This window comes from Mus musculus, chromosome 1 (assembly GCF_000001635.26).
Source record: "Mus musculus strain C57BL/6J chromosome 1, GRCm38.p6 C57BL/6J".
NCBI lineage: Eukaryota > Metazoa > Chordata > Mammalia > Rodentia > Muridae > Mus > Mus musculus.
In genome coordinates, this window is record NC_000067.6 from 93,681,493 (window position 1) to 93,697,710 (window position 16,218).

Consider the following 16,218-nt stretch of genomic DNA (forward strand, 5'->3'; position numbering starts at 1 on the left):
ATGGCTCTTGCCTCAGCATATGCATCCAATCAGTCCTTGGAAGTGGCAAGAAACTGCAGCACACCACCAGAAGTCTTTTGGTGCATTTCTCTCTGGAGTCCCGACAAATGCCGCTCATCCACACAATGTAAGGCAAACCAATACATGTGTGTTGTTAGCAAAGAATCCTTCATCACATGTCCTTTTACATGCTTGCTTTAGCAGAACATCCTCTCTCCTGTGTCTGCTTCAGAGAAACGGTCCTTTGTGAGTCTGCCTTAGTCTTTCACACCTGTGTCAACTTTAGCGAAGAAGTGTTCCTTTCCATGTTTGCCCCAGCAAAACAGCATTCGACTGACTTTCCAAAGAACCCTTAAGTTTTCCACTGTGTGTGTGTGTGTGTGTGTGTGTGTGTGTGTGTGTGTGTGTGTGTGTGTGTGTGTGTGGTGTCTTTGTGGGCATATGAGTTCAGGAACCTTGGGAAGCCAGAGGCACTGGATCCCCCTGGAGTTGCAGGCAGCTCTGAGCCCTTGGGCTCCCGCAAGCACAGTACAAATTTTCACGCTGAGCCGCCACTGCATCTTTTTCCGCCTTTCTTGTAATGTGCTGGACAGGTTTAGATAGCAATGTTAAATTGTTCTTACAGAACAATTTGAGATTTTTGTCATTTTAAAATTTTTGGATAGACCTGTGTAAGGTGGTTGATACTTCTTCAGTTTAGCAACCAGTACAGAACCCCAATTGCCAATATATGTGGTAGTTTTAAAGAGTGACCCCTATAGGTTTGTATATTTGAAAGCGTGGTCTGTAGTAGGTGGAGCTGTTCGGGAAGGATTAAAAGGTGTGTCACTGGGGTTGGGCTTTGAGGTTTCAAAAGCCCATGCTCAGTGCAGGCTCTCTTTGCCTCCTGCGTGTGGATCAGAAGTAAGTGCTCAGTTGCTGTTCCTGGGCTATATTTCTGCCTGTCGGATGCCTGTTCCCCACCATGATGGTCATGGACTCATTCTCTGAAAGTGTAAGCAAACTGCCAGTTAAACGCTTTCTTTTCTAGGTTACCTTGGTCACGGTGTCTCTTCAGAACAACAGAAAAGTAGCTACGATTGTATCAGAATAGTCTTACAAACTGAATTTATTTAATTGGTGTTGGTTGTCCAGATTTTCTTTTCTTCCTGTGTCAGTTTTGGTAAATGGTGTTTCATTTAAAATTTTAAATCACTGTGAAGTTGTATATACTATTTTCTTCTATCCTTCTATTTTTTAAAATTAAACATTGTATATATATATGTGTGTGTGTGCTGTGTGATGTGTGTGTGGTGTGTGATGTGTGTGTGGGGTATGTGTGATATGTGTGTGGGGTGTGTGTGTGTGGTGTGTGTGGTTGTGTGTGATATGTGTGTGGGGTGTGTGTGTGTGTGATGTGTGTGTATGGGGTGTGTGTGATATGTGTGTGGGGTGGGTGTGTGTGTGATGTGTGTGGGGTGTGTGTGTATGGGGTGTGTGTGTATGTGTGGTATGTGATGTGTGTGTGGGGTGTGTGTGATGTGTGTGGTGTGTGATGTGTGTGTGTGTGTTTGTGATGTGTGATGTGTGTGATGTGTGTGTATGGGGTGTGTGTGTGTATGTGTGGTATGTGATGTGTGTGTGGGGTATGTGTGATGTGTGTGTGGTGTGTGTGTGTATGTGTGGTATGTGATGTGTGATGTGTGTGTGATGTGTGTGTGTGTGTGTGCACTTGCTTACTTGAGTACTCGTGAGGAAGACTTCCATGGCCTTGTCTTGTTGAGAGTACAGCACAAAGGTCCTTTCCTTGCTCACAGATCTCCAGAGAAACCAGGAGTGTTGAGCATGAGTGCTTGTTTTTCCAGTGGGAAAGGTGAAAAAAAAACCTGTTCTTCCATCCAGAAACTTGGATTTGAATTGGAACCGGAAGTGATTAATAGCCTGGTGATCTGCCATACCTGTTGGCCCAGGGCATATCGAACTCCCACAATCAGGACTGGAGGTGGCTAACAGCACAAATGATCTCTATGCTATCAGTATAACTGAGATACAGAGCCTTCCTTGGGCTATCAGGCAAGTATAGCTACTGCTCACTCTGGCCCCGACCTCTCTGGCCATGTTTATTTCATATATGTGGGTGCACTGTCACTGTCTTCTGACACACCAGAACACTGCATCGGATGACCATTACAGATGGTTGTGAGCCACCCTGTGGTTGTTGGAAATTGAACTCAGGACCTGTGGAAGAGCAGATGGTGCTCTTAACTGCTGAGCCATCTCTCCAGCCCTAGAACCCATCTTGTTGGAATTAATGACAGGCACCCTGGGTCAAGTTCTGATGTAATTATGCTTCTGTGTGCCTCGGGGATTGGATTACAACAGGAAACTTTTTTCTTCAAATTATACTGTGATTAAACTAGTTGGTAATGAACTGCCTGAGATCAGACCAGGTTCATGAAGTCAATCTGAATCTGCTTTTTAATCCCCGTCGCGTCATTCTTGATTCCCTGCCCGGACACCTGCAAGGTCCCCTCATTCTCTAATGCTCTCCACATTATTTCCTAAGATGGGATCTGTTAGTGATACTTGAGCTAGGTTCCTGTCCTGCCAGTCCCAGGGATCTCCTCTTCTTTGCCCCAATAGCACTGGGACTTGTATGTGGTGATGCTGGGTTTTAACCTGGGCTTGTACTGTTTTTGTGACTGTTCACTTGAAAATATTTCCATGGTAGGACTGGAGAGGTGGCTCAGCGGTTACAAGCACTGACTGCTCTTCCGGAAGTACTGAGTTCAATTCCCAACAACCACATGGTGGCTCACAACCACTTATAACTGTAGTCCTGTGAGATCCAATGCTTTCTTCTTGTGTGCAGACATACATCCAGATAAAACACCCATCTACATAAAACACATAAATAAACCTTTTAACATTTTCATTGTGATTTATTATTTATTGCCTCATTATAAGTACGCTGTTTCATTTCCAAGCATTTGGAGACTTCCACTGGTTTTTCTGCAATTTAGCTTTAATTCAGAGAGTAATTACTGTATGATTTTGGTTCTTTGAAATTTGTTGACACTTGTTTATGGTTTCAGGTGTAGTCTATTTTGGTGTGCGTGTGTAGAATATGCATTTTATAGCTCTAAGTGAAGTGTTTTACTTACACAAACTAGGTCGAGTTAGCAAATCCCATTGTTGAGATTTTGCAGTTGGGTCCAAAGATGAAGGAGAAGACCAGAGTCTAGTAGATGATGTTGACTTTCTTGGAAATCGGTATGGAAAAAGGGAGCTCGGATTCACTGCCACACTGTTCACAACGATGTCTGTGATCCAGCATAGGTCTAAGTATGAATCCTAAAGTAACTAAGCTTCTGAAGACCGCTGTAGTCTAGTACTCCGGAGCCAGGGGCTGGGTGATTCCTGCAGGTTGGACCAGCTGGTCAACACAGAGCTCCAGACAAGCCTCTCTCTCTTTGTGAGTCTCTCTGTCTCTGCCTCTCTCTGTGTCTCTGTCTCTCTCCCTCCCTCCCCTTTTTCTGTCAAAGGGAAATACCCTAATGAGAGATAACTAACTACAAAAGATTATATATTGGATTGGATATAAATAAGTCCAGCTCATTAAAAGCAAAGCTAGACTTGAGTGGGAATGGATGGGTATTTGTAGTATCTTCAACCATGTACATACCCAAGTCTTCACCACACTCCAAAGGCTCTATTAAGCCAAGAATGCAGAATCTATTTTTAAATATTTACTTATTGTTATTTTTGTTTTGTGTATGAATGTTTGCCTGCCTCCATGTCTGTGAATCCCCGTGCATGCCTGGTGTCCTTGGAGATCAGAAGAGGGCATCAGATCTCCTACAACTTCAAGAATCCAGGATCTTTAAGGAGCCTCTATAAGACAATAAGGAAATATAAGTCAGCTCATTTTAAAATGGAACTTGGTGCGCCCCAGTGGGTTGGTGTCAGAGCTGGATGTTCTTCGCGCTGCCTGCCGGGACAGCTCCAGTCTGGCGGCGTTCCCGGGCGCATCCCGAGAACTTGTGCTGGCCTTTCTTAAACCAGGGAGGCGTTGGGCAGAGCTGGGCTGCGGCTCCGCCCCCGGGGGTTGCCGTTTCCTTAGAAGGCGAAGCCCTAAGCCTGGCTTCTCGCCCGCGGGGAGACCGCGGTACGCCTCCCGCACCCCTCGGGACCAGGACTTCTGCGAGCGCGCGGGAAGACCGGCGGAGCCTGTGCTTCAGCTCGGGTGTGGACGGGGCGGGCGCTGGGGCGGGGCGCGCGCTCGCGGGTTTGAATGGAAGGGTCTAGACCGCCGGAGACGGCAGCGAGCGGGTCCTGAAACCAGAACTCCACCGCCGCCCCGCGCGCCATGAGGCGGGAGAGGTGAGTCGGGCGGGCGTGGCGTCGGTGCCCTGGATGTAGCACCATGGGAACAGCGACACCGGGGACAAACACGGGCTCTGCGAGGTGCGCAGGTGCGTGGTCTCCGAGCCCGGGGACTGCCGCGCAGTTTGGAGCCTTCCTTAGGACCCCACTCGTCGGCAGGGAGGAGCCCGCGGGGTCCTGCTTGTCGGCTGGTCGCAGCAGGCTACTCTGCATCCTCTTCTCCCCCAAATTGGTCCTGGAGCCTGGGCGCTGTGATTAAAGAACCTATCGCCACTTCCCTGCGGTGTTTCCAACCCCTGACCACCGCTGGGATCTGCGAGATTTAATTTAGAACCTAAAAAGAACCCGAGACTTTTAAAAGATTTGGGGTGCAAAACGAGAGGCTATCGGAAACCGGCCCTTTTTGAGGGCGGCGCACAGCCAACCTCCTGTGTTGTTTGAATCGCGCACGCGGTGGGGACCGCTGTGCCTCGGGCCGCGCTTCTGGGTCTCCTCCCGTGGCGGGAGTCCTTTCGCCACCTGGCTGGAGGCGGTCCGGTCTGAACTCAGTCTATTCGTAGGTGTGGCGCCTCTCGCCCGCGCTTCGGCCATGGAGGTGCTGCGGCGCTCTTCTGTCTTTGCAGCGGAGATCATGGACGCCTTTGATCGCTCGCCCACAGACAAGGAGCTGGTGGCCCAGGCTAAGGCACTAGGCCGGGAGTACGTGCACGCGCGGCTTTTGCGCGCCGGCCTCTCCTGGAGCGCTCCAGAGCGTGCCTCGCCTGCCCCTGGAGGACGCTTGGCAGAGGTGTGCACAGTGCTGCTGCGCTTGGGTGAGTGTGGGGCACCAGCAGGTACCATCCCAGGCCGCCCCTCTATAGCTGGTTGGATGGGCCTGCCCGCAGTGTTTCAGGGTTCCCGGTACAGCTGTTCTGCACAGACATTCCCTTCTTGTGACATGACCAGCCCTTCTGCGGTTGTGCCTCACCCTCCCGCTGGCGCTGAGAGAGGAGGCGTGCGTGGGAGCCCAAATCTGTCTGGAATGGAGAGGGTGCAAGGATAGGCCACCCAGGCTGGCGCTGCTCTTTGTCCCCAGGCTTGTCTGCTTGCAGGCTCCTTTGTCAACCTCCCCCCTCCTGGTTCCTGCTTAGTCCAGATCACAGACACTCTTGCCATAAAACACAGAAAGCTCTGGAGGAGCAGTATTTTAGCAGCTAAACTTTATTGTGACCCTTGTACTCTGCTGGACTAAAAAATCCTTTGTGGTACCACGTGTCCCAATGTTTGTTTTGGAAAATAGGCCTTTCAGTTATTGGCCGAGGTCCGACACCCTCTGCAGTTTCCCTTGATGGGAAGGCCCCCCAGGGCCTTCTTGAAGAATATCTGGGACACTTGTTTCTGGGGGTCACACATAGCTAGCTAGCTCAGCAGCTTTCTTTAGCTCCTCTAAGGCCTGGATATGTGATGGGGAAGAACCCTTGATCCTGGACGGTTCACATTAGCATAGCCAGGTTGGGGCTTGGGTCTGTAAGGTACTGCGAAGTGATAGCAGAGACAAATAAATGGGGGAGTGGGTGTGCATTCTCCTGGTTGGAGGGAGCCCTGTAAGACCTGGCTTCCTGGGAGATGTGTGCACACATGCTGTTTTATACAGACTCCACATCTTCGTATTGGGCTGGCCTCAAGGAGCAGGGCTGTGTAAACCTGGCCTGTTCAAGAGTTAGAGGGAGGTGGAGTCCATTCAGTCTGAGTTGGGTTCTCAGGAGGGCTGTGCATGGACAGAAGGGGGCTATCTCTGGGTATGTGGAAGGTGTGAATGAGAGGTTTGGTTGGGTAAACTTGGCAGACAAAAGGAGACCATTGGCTCTTGCTGGAGAAAGGACATGTTGGCCTCTTGTAAGTCCCGAGGGCACTGGTGTGGCAAAGGGAAAGTCCTGTCTTGGGTCTGACCCAGGCAGTTTCTGCCTTCACAGTCCTTTTGACAGGTCCTGAGAGCCTTGAACCCTGGTCTGTAGAAAGGCGCAGGCGCAGAGCCTTGCGCTCAGCAGGAGCCCTCTGAGTACTCAGAGACTTTAAGGCCTTTTCCCATCACCCAGTGCTGTTCCCACCCTCTGGAGTTCAGAGCCTTCTAGATGGCTAAGGGGATTCCCAGAGGGAGAGAGCTCAAATGCCCATGTGTTCTTGTTCAGGTTATGTTTGGTACTGTCCTGACTGTTAAAAGTGAATTCTTCTAAGATCAGCGATATCTTCCTGACCCCAAGCATGGCCTCGGCCACAAACAGGAAGCAGCCTAGCTTGTGTCCCTGAGCCATCTCCTAGGGTTAGTCTCCAAAGGCCCCAGGGTTTATCCTTGGCAACAACCGGGCAAGCGATGGGAATTTCCATGCAATCTCTCCATCCCCTGGTTCCCCCCCCCCCCACTCCTGATTCTACTCTGGTTCCAGATCTTAATTAATTAGATAGAGCACAGCTGGCCTCAGGGATGACGTGGGCACCCTTATCGCTGGGACAGGCTAGGCAGCAACAGCGTTTCCCTATTTGCTTTGGCTGGGGAAGTGGCTGAGCCGGGGACACCCAATCAGAGGCTGTGTGGAATTCCCGGCACCATCTTTTCCTGTGCATGCATGATACTGCCAAGGGTACTGCAGCCCAGGGGGCAGGCGGGACTGTGGAAGGCATCTCCTTGGCACAGCTCTGGCTGGGCTGATATAGTACCACATAAGAACACACCCATTTGGCACCAGGAACCTAGGTTGGCATGTGGGCGGTAGGTACCATTGTCCCAGGCCTTGGCTCAGTCTAAGTCAGTTCACGGAGCCATTACCAAGTGACGCTAATGTCAGGGCCTAAGCCGGCATCATCTCATGAGGCTGTAGGGGGTGACTCCATATATGTGGTCTTCCAGCCAAGCCTCTCTCCATGTTGGGCTCTGCCTGTCTGGTCCCTTCTGCTCTGCCCATCCACTTGCTTATCTGCCTGCCCGCCCGTCTGCCTTGAGTCACTACGCAGGCACCACCCATGTATCACGTCAGGATTCCTGCCCCACTGGCCCAGCCAGCTTGCCCTGGGGGGCTTGGAGGTTCCACAGTCTCCCTATTCTATTTGTTCATGGGGCCAAGGTTGGGATAGTCAAATGAAGCAAGATAAGGTGAAGGGGTGGGAATCAAACAGGTGAAGTGGGGGTCAGAGCCTATGGAAGGGAAGGTGCTAGCTTGGAGGTCAAGTGGGGTCAGGTGGATCTGGTATACCAATGAGTCTCGGTCAGTGCTGGCCACAAGGCTAAGGTGGGAGAGGACCTGACCCACTGTGTGCCCGTGCAGGAGATGAGCTGGAGCAGATCCGTCCCAGCGTATACCGGAACGTGGCCCGGCAGCTGCACATCCCCCTGCAGTCGGAGCCTGTGGTGACGGATGCCTTCCTGGCAGTGGCAGGCCACATCTTCTCAGCAGGTAGGTCTGACCTGTTTACCTGAGGCACCCCTGGGAAGGGCTCAACATGTGTGAAGCAGGCAGGCTTGCAGGGATAGAAAAGTCTTGGGGTCCCCTAACACCGCCCTATGGGTTCCAAAGTCACTGCTGTCATGCATGCCTCCTGACACTTGAGGCTGTTCTGAACCGTGTAACAGTCCAGCCCAGTGAAGAGCTGCCTCACACAGCACTGGGAGGGAGGGGCTGCTGGCCATTTTGCTGTTTAATTTTACTTATTGATTGATTTTGATTTTGTTGAGACAGGGTTTTTCTGTATAGCCTTGGCTGTCCTGGATCTCTACTTTGTAGACCAGGCTGGCCTCAAGCTCAGAGATCCTCCTACTTGAGTGCTGGGATTAATGGTGTGTACCACCACACCTGACTGTTTTTTGTTTTTATTATTATTACATTTTTATTTGTGTGTGTTTGTGTGTGTGTGTGTATGCTCATGCACTGAACCACAGCACATACGTGGCAATCAGAGGACAACTTTTGGAGGTGGCTCTCTTCTTTTATCGCTCCATCCTGAGGTTGAACTCGAGTCTTCAGGCTAGGCTGTAGGTGCTTTTATCTTCTGAGCCAGCCCGCTGGCCCGGCTGCTCGTCATTCTGAGGGCATAATCCTGCCATTTGATAGTGTCTGGGCACTGGCTGAGGCTGTGATGCCCTGCAGGTCAGCAGCTCTCTGTGGGACTGCAGTGACATATCCTGGGCTTTTAGTGACCATGGTACTTAACTTTCCACAGCTAGATCCACGTGAGACATTAAAAAAAAAAAAAAAAAAAAAAAGAGCATCCCTAAGTCAGAGAGAGCAGCCAGGCATGGAGCACTTTAGGAGATTGGGGACACCCTGGTCTGGATGACGGTGAGCATGCTCACTTGAGACTCTCCCTGGAGCTTCCATGTCTGCTTCAGAAGGGAGCGATAGGCAGGCTCCATCGGCCTCCTCCCACGTGGCCTCAAGTTCCCTGCCTTTCATTGCCCTAGACTTACAGGAGGCTGCAAGGTTCATCTCCCCAAACCCTGATAGGCACCTTGTTGTCCATATGAATCACTTACACCAGATCCGTGTGGTCTTTGCCTAGGAGTGAGGGGGGGGGGCAGGCCAACCTCAGGAGCATCACATGATCAGGGTCAGCTAGTGCAGCCTCTATACTAAAAAAATGCAGGAGCTGGGCTGTGGGAAGTAGGTGAGTGTGTGGGTTGTGGAGTGGGCGAGGTGGAGAAGGGCTGTGGCTTGGGGGTGGGAGAAACTGTACCAGGAGTTAATGGGCAGGCTTCTGTCCCTTCCTTGAAGGGTAACTAACCCTTGAGGGAATGACAGTGGGTAGGGCGCGTGAAGGAAGCCAGCAGGCAGGCATTTTGGATGGAGGACCACCCTTGGCTTCACTGAAGCTTTCCAGCTGATGCCAGCCACGATTGGCCGTCAGGGTGTCTGTCTCTGAGCTGTCAAGCAGGCTAGTTTACGTACGAGGCATGGATGGCTGCATTTATAAGGAACCTTTTGCTTCGGAGACTACAGATCTGGTCTGTTGATGGCTGCAGTCATCCTAGGACCTTGGGGTGGGGGGAGGGGGGGGCTGGATCTCTGTTAGTGGTAGGTGTGAGCAGGAGAGAGGGTCCGGGGCCTTGGGTGGTAGTGAGTGTGAGCCGGGGAGAGGTCAGAATAGCCTCATCCTGTGTCCAGCATCCCTGATTGATGCAAGCCTACCCTGAACATGGAGGCAGCCCAGAGAGGCACTCGCTCTGAGAGATCCCCTCAGAGAGACAGAGCTTTTCCATTTGATGCCAGCCATGGGTGGCCACCTGAGTGGGAAACGAAGGCTATGGGAATGTAGGGTGGTCACTTCTCTGTTGCAGCCAGGAAGCACCAGCAGGCTTTACACCCACAATGGTCAGTATGGCAGTCATGGTGCCAGAACGGCTTCACACTTATCCACAGTATTGATGAGGATGTGGGGAACTCAGCCTTTACTCAGAGCTGGTAGGACGTGTGTGACTCACGGCACTGTGGAAAACAGCCTGGCAGGTCTTGAGGGAAGGCGCTCGCTCCCCATGCTGCGCCCCTGGGCATCATCTTCCCCTGCTCCTTGCTGGGAATGCTGCCATCCCATGGAACACTCTATGGAGCAAGAAGACTTCAAATTTCCTTGGTTCTTCTGATGGACTGGGGCATCCCGATTAACTCAGATGCTAGGTCTGTCCTCCACGTCATCAAGGGAACAGTTAAGAGCGGAGCAGAGACTGAGCACTGTGACTTGGCTGACCGTGAGCATCCTTGCCTCTCGGATGCTCAGCAGACCAAGAGCTGGAGCTGTGTCCTAGGAGTGACAAGAGTGTTGGTAAAGCCCGAGGGCAGCTCAGCAGGGCTCACAGACTTGGGTTCACCTGGAAAGAAGAGCAAGTAGCTCCTTTGGGAGAGTTAGAAGCCGGTGTGTGTCCCTGCCAGCTTTCAGGGGGCTGGGTTTTTGTTTTTTCCCCTATTCCTTTTCATTGAGGTGACATGCATATACGTACATTTAGCCACTAAATGTCAGCACTCAGAATGCTGTTTGTCCTAATCCTGAGGACATACTGCCCATCAGCAGTCACTCCCTGTCCCTCGCCCCCGAGCCCTTCTGAATCTGTTCTGACTCAGCAGGCATGCTTGTTCTGTGCGTTTTCTGTAGGTGGTCTGGCACGGGATTTGTGCCCTTCTGTGTTTGGTTCCTTCCCCTTGCTGTGGCATTCATTGTGACATTCATCAAAATTTCACTCTGGCTCGGGGCTGTATGTAGGCTGTTGCACAACCCCAGCAGTTTGCTCGTGAGCGTGCAGGTTTTCCTTCTTGGTCACTGTGAATGGTGCTGTGGTGAGCATCTGTGTGCTGGTTCACGCCCTGTATGAGGTTATTCTGACTGCCGTGTGAAGGGGAGGGGAGGGGAGTTCCACAGTCTGTAAATACTAATGCTTAGGTCAATGTCTCCCAGGGCCTATGGCTGTCACATGTCCTCCAAACTGTCTGCTGAGTGTGTGTGTGTGTGTGTGTGTGTGTAGCTGAACCTTTATCTCTCATCTTCACAAGTGTGTGTGTGTGTGTGTGCGCTCGCGCAGAGGTACGTGTGTAGGTAGAGGTTAATGGTGAGTAGTATCTTTTTCCAATTATTTGAGATTAGGCCAGAAAGCCCCAAGGATCCTTCTGTCTCCATCATCCTTGCCCCTTGGGATTACAGGTGCATGCCAGCATGCCAGGCTTTTTACATGGGGCAGGGGATCTGAACTCTGGTCCTTCATGCTTGCATAGCAAACACTTTACTGCCTATCTCACCAACCCCTGAAGCTTTTTAGTATTGGTAGGCCACAATAATGCAATAATGTATCTTCTCGTGCCATTAACAACAGGAAATAGATTTAATTTTTAGATGCTTAACTGTGTTATCTGTACCTTTCTGGCTTCTTGCTTCAGCTCCCTCATACTGGGATTACCGGGGTACACACGCCGACCCCGTCTTTTTAAGACACCTATTTATTTTTTACTTACGTGTATGTTTGTACCTGTGTGTGGATATCGCCCGTGCCCTCGGAGGTCAGAGGCATCAGATCTGCTTGCAGCTGGAGTCCCAGCAGTTCTGAGCTGATTGTTGGTCTTGGGAACTGGACTTGGTCCTCTGGCCTCTAACTCCCAAGCCATATCTCCGCTCCCTGATTTGAGATAAGAACTTCTGTAGTCCAGGCCGGGCCTGGAGGCTACACAGCTGAGCCTGACCTTGATTGAAATCCTGATTCTTCTGCAAAAGTGTTTTGATTATGCCAGGACTTTACTCTTGTTTTCTGGCAGTACTAGTAACAGAATACAAAATTTCTCTATTTTTTTCCCCATTTTCATGTGTGTATGCATGTCTATGGTCACATATGTAGGCATGTCCTTATGGAGGCCCAAGGTTGATGTTGGCCATTATCTTCAATTACTCTTCTGATTTACAGAGGTAGAATTTCTCAGTGATAGGCAGAGCTTGCCGATATGGCTAGTCTTGCTAACCAGTTTGCTCTGAGGATCCTGTCTCTGCCTTCCAAGGCTTTTACGGGGGGGTGGGCTGCCATACCCACCCAGAATTTATATGGGTTCTGGGGATCTGAACTCTGGGTCTCAGGCTTGCACAGACTACTTTAACTCCGGAGCTAACTCTCCAAGTTCTAAATTCCTGTATATTAAGGTGCTGCATATAATCCCCTCCCTTGTTTAAACTATCGTATTTCTGGGTTTTAGTTATACCTGCCAGCAGGTCCACGGTCTGGGGAAAAGCCCTCTTGTGGGTGGGTCTTGGCTTGTTTTGTTTTGTTTTGTTTTAATAAAACAAGTACAGGATATGCTCTGACCTAGTGCCCTAAGATCAAGGTTCAGAGTTGCAGACAAAACAGGGTTAGACACACCCTTGAAGTTGCCTGTTATTCTGAGTCAGTCAGGGCTGAGTTACACTGCTTTCTTGTGGACACCTTTATCAGATGGGTAAAGCTGGTCTCACCCTAGACTCCAGCGGGTCTGCATTGGAAGCTGGGACTCTCCATCTATCTAAGAACTGCCTGAGAAGGGAACAATCTGACCTGCTGGAGACTATGGCCATGCTGTAGCCAAGTGTCCTGAGGTGGTGGTGGCCTGTAGGGGGTTCCTAGCACCAGCTGATGGCAGGCAAGAAAGTAGCTCAGAGAAGCTCAGCTTTTCATGTTAGCCTGTGGGCTGGGCGCTGGCTTGGATCTGATCAACAACTCTCTCTCTCTAGGTATCACATGGGGCAAGGTAGTGTCCCTGTATTCCGTGGCCGCGGGGCTAGCGGTGGACTGTGTCCGGCAGGCTCAGCCTGCCATGGTTCATGCCCTGGTTGACTGCCTGGGGGAGTTTGTACGCAAGACCTTGGCTACCTGGCTTCGGAGGCGTGGTGGATGGGTGAGCCTGAGAATTGGCAGGGCTGTGGGGTGGCGGTGCTGGGAAGCAGAAGGGTGGGGTGGGATGGAAGATGGGAGCAAGGGCCTCAGAACTCAGGGTTGCTGGGAGACATAGGCAGGTGTTGGCTCTTCTGTGTCTGCACTGACATGTTTCCTGACCCCAAACTCGTGTTTCCATGATGCTCTCAGAGGTGCTTAGCAGAAAAAGGTCAATGGTAGTCCTTTTAGTATTGCCCAAAGCACCCTCACTTTCCTCTCGAGAGCCCCACTTTCCTGCATTCTTTTTTTTTTTTTTTTTTTTTTTTTTTTTTTTTTTTTTGGTTTTTCTGAGACAGGGTTTCTCTGTGTAGCCCTGGCTGTCCTGGAACTCACTCTGTAGACCAGGCTGGCCTTGAACTCAGAAATCTGCCTGCCTCTGCCTCCCAAGTGCTGGGATTAAAGGCGTGCGCCACCACGCCCAGCTCCTTTCCTGCATTCTTAAGAAGACCTAGAGGTGGGGTATCAGGATCCATGCCTGACTGCCTACGTGGCTGGCCAAATCCAAGATGCTTTTGGGTACTGGGCACAGAGGATGGGCTCTACCCAGAAGCCTCTGTTTTCACCTATAATATGGGTAGGCAAGGATGTCACACTTGACACTGTTCCCTACCTAGCTCTCAGGTGTCCTGCTCAGGTTTTGGTCCAGATGGACCCACAGCATCCGTTCCCAAACACCTATGTAAGTTCCCTCTGTGACTTGGTAGACATTTTTCTAGTGCAGGATACTAGAGGCCTTGGGTGTCTGGCGTTGCTAACTATCACTTTTATCTTCCAGACGGATGTCCTCAAGTGTGTGGTCAGCACAGATCCTGGCTTCCGCTCCCACTGGCTCGTGGCCACGCTCTGCAGCTTTGGCCGCTTCCTGAAGGCAGCATTCTTCCTGTTGTTGCCAGAGAGATGAGCTGGCCACCAGGGCAGGGGCCACTCCTAGGGTCCCTGGGCCCAATCCAAGGGGCCTCCAGTACCTACAAAGCACCTCCCTCACTCAAATTGGGAGCATTTAGCCCCTGGGGCCCTGTCCCAAACCCATTCCTTTGTGGACCCTGGCCTCTGAGAGAGGAGTGTGGAGAAAGCCAGAGTCTGGAGCTGGCCTCTGTGACTGCTCTAGCTCTTCTCCTGGAACTCCTGCCAGAAAGTCAGGGTCGGTGTCCAGCCCTAGAGAAAGGGACCTGTGAATACTTTCACTCGATTTCCCAGGCCCCACCCAAGGAAGGGGCCTTCCCCAGACATGAGCTGGCCTCAGTCTTTGTGGAAAGCAGGTCCTGTACATTTGACCTGAAGGGGACTCTGGCTAATGCAGGAGAAGCCAGGGATGCAGAGTAAGAGAGCTTCTTGCTTAGGCTATTTCTAGATGAAGAAGGTATCCCTAAGCCACGATGGGTCCTTCATGGCAGGAACCAGAGAGGTAGGGCTCTAGGCTAGTTCACCTGACCAATGAACAAGAGATCCTGTGGATGAGGGGGTCTGTATAAGTTATACTCCAATAAAGCTTTACCTAGTGAAGTGTGAGACTCTACTCTGCTTTCTTTCTGTCTGTCCTCACAGGACTGCCTGCCAAATATCGCCTGCTCTAGGAGTTCAGAATCTGGGCAAGTCCAGTCCTTCCCTACAAGTTCAACACCCTTCCCTACCTGCTGTGTCCTGAATAGCTTTGGATTTGGTCTCCCTAGGGACCGTGAGGGAATAAAGAAAGAACACACACAGTCACATGTGTAGAACAGTTGCAGCCAGGCGTGGTGGCGCACGCCTTTAATCCCAGCACTTGGGAGGCAGAGGCAGGTGGATTTCTGAGTTTGAGGCCAGTCTGGTCTACAGAGTGAGTTCCAGGACAGCCAGGGCGATAGAGAAACCCTGTATGGAAAAAAACAAAAATGAAACAAAAATGTGTATAACAGTTGCGGTTAGGTGGGATGTGCCCACTCTGACGGCCCTGCAGCAACCTGGAACCTCAGCACAGTTATTATGTATAGCATGGAGGGGGGGGGTAGCTAGCCTTAGTAGATGTCTATAGGTACAGTCTCAGGCTGTAATCATCTTGAGGAGGAAGCTGCAGTCGCTAGTTTTTTGTATGCACTGGTCAATCATTCATAAATGCTCATACATGCCCATCCTGCCAATAGCCATTCAGACCAAAGGAGGGCTTTACCTGCCTATGGGTCTGAGGCATTGGCTCCTTGACACGGTCATGCCTACATCAAACGGTCCACATTCACTCAGGCCTGTATCTTCTCCTTATACATTCACTAGGCTCCCAAAAGCCAGCCTTTCCTGATGTCTAAGTCAGGCAATGGGAGTGTTTGGGAGACCCAGCCAGCCCTGTAGCACTGGAGGTATGTGCTGGCTGACTATGCCCAGTCTGTCTGTGTTTCTTTTTGACTTGACCTAGCCTAGCAGCTTGCCCCCTGCCAGGCTGTGTGTGTTGGGGTGTGCTGTGTCAAACTGAGGGAAGCCCTGTAGTTATATGGGGTTCACATCCCTGTGGAGGTCAAAGAGGCAATGAGCCCTTTGCTGTAGGCTGAGCCACTTGAGGATGTCTGGCAGCCCATTTTAGAAACTTTAGAGATATGAAAGCTTTGTCTGGTGACACTTGAGGGTAGGGTTCTGATTTTGGTTCTCCAGTCGGCCTGTCCTAACAGTAGAGAGCTCTGTGTTAGTCTAGGGAATGACGTAGCAATAGAGATATTCAAAATATAGGGAAGGCCAGGTTCATTTGGAGACTGTTCAAATGGAATTCCATGCAAATAGTGGGGTGCTCCTAACTACACTGGACAATGTGGGGAAAGAAAATGGTGGACATGGTTTCAAATTCCAAGCTCTAGCATTCTATAAAAGTGCTCAGAGCAAATAGAGACTCTATCTTCCTCAGCCACAGAGTTGAGGTTGCTGAGCATGCAGCCCAGAGCCGCTCCTCACTAGCGCCTGGACGTGGCACAGGCTGAACTGGTCTCATGGGGATCTCTTGTTAAAAGGGTCGGCAGGAGCTGGGGTGAATTTCATGGAAGGCCATGAGGAAGCTGGGGACACTGGGCCTAATGAGGGGTCCTAGCCCACAGAAACAGCTCCTCACAGCTGCAAGTCTCTCCCTCTGAGGAGAGGGAGCCCCACCACAGGAGATGACTACCAGCATTTGGTGAGGGCCTCCCAGAAATCCTCACTCCCACCCCAACTGCTATTTATGGACACAAGTCCCTGTAGGACCCCAGAGGGTAGGGGACAGGAAGTGCATTGTCTCTGAAGAATTTTTACTGTCTTATTTATGCAAACTGATGGGAACTGTGTGGAAATGGCTATCAAGTCGGGGAGGAGTGCGTGGGGTCAGGCTGAGCCATTGACAGGGCTCACCAAGCAGATGCCTTCAGTGTTACAGCTGGAGGTGGGAGAGGAAGTAGGACTGGCTGGCTGAACGGCTGAAGCACAGGCCTGCTGGTCACTGTGAATTAGCTAAAGAT

General features: G+C 51.0%; 1 protein-coding gene across 1 annotated transcript; it reads left to right on the top strand.

The window, feature by feature from the left end:
• Positions 1-4,082: 4,082 nt before the first annotated feature.
• Positions 4,083-14,278, top strand: Bok (BCL2-related ovarian killer). The gene is made up of 5 exons (NM_016778.3): positions 4,083-4,362; positions 4,926-5,177; positions 7,665-7,793; positions 12,568-12,731; positions 13,545-14,278. Exons 2-5 carry the CDS (start codon positions 4,955-4,957, stop codon positions 13,668-13,670), a joined length of 642 nt encoding a protein of 213 aa, NP_058058.1. The 5' UTR covers positions 4,083-4,362; positions 4,926-4,954; the 3' UTR covers positions 13,671-14,278.
• The last annotated feature ends 1,940 nt before the right edge of the window (positions 14,279-16,218 follow it).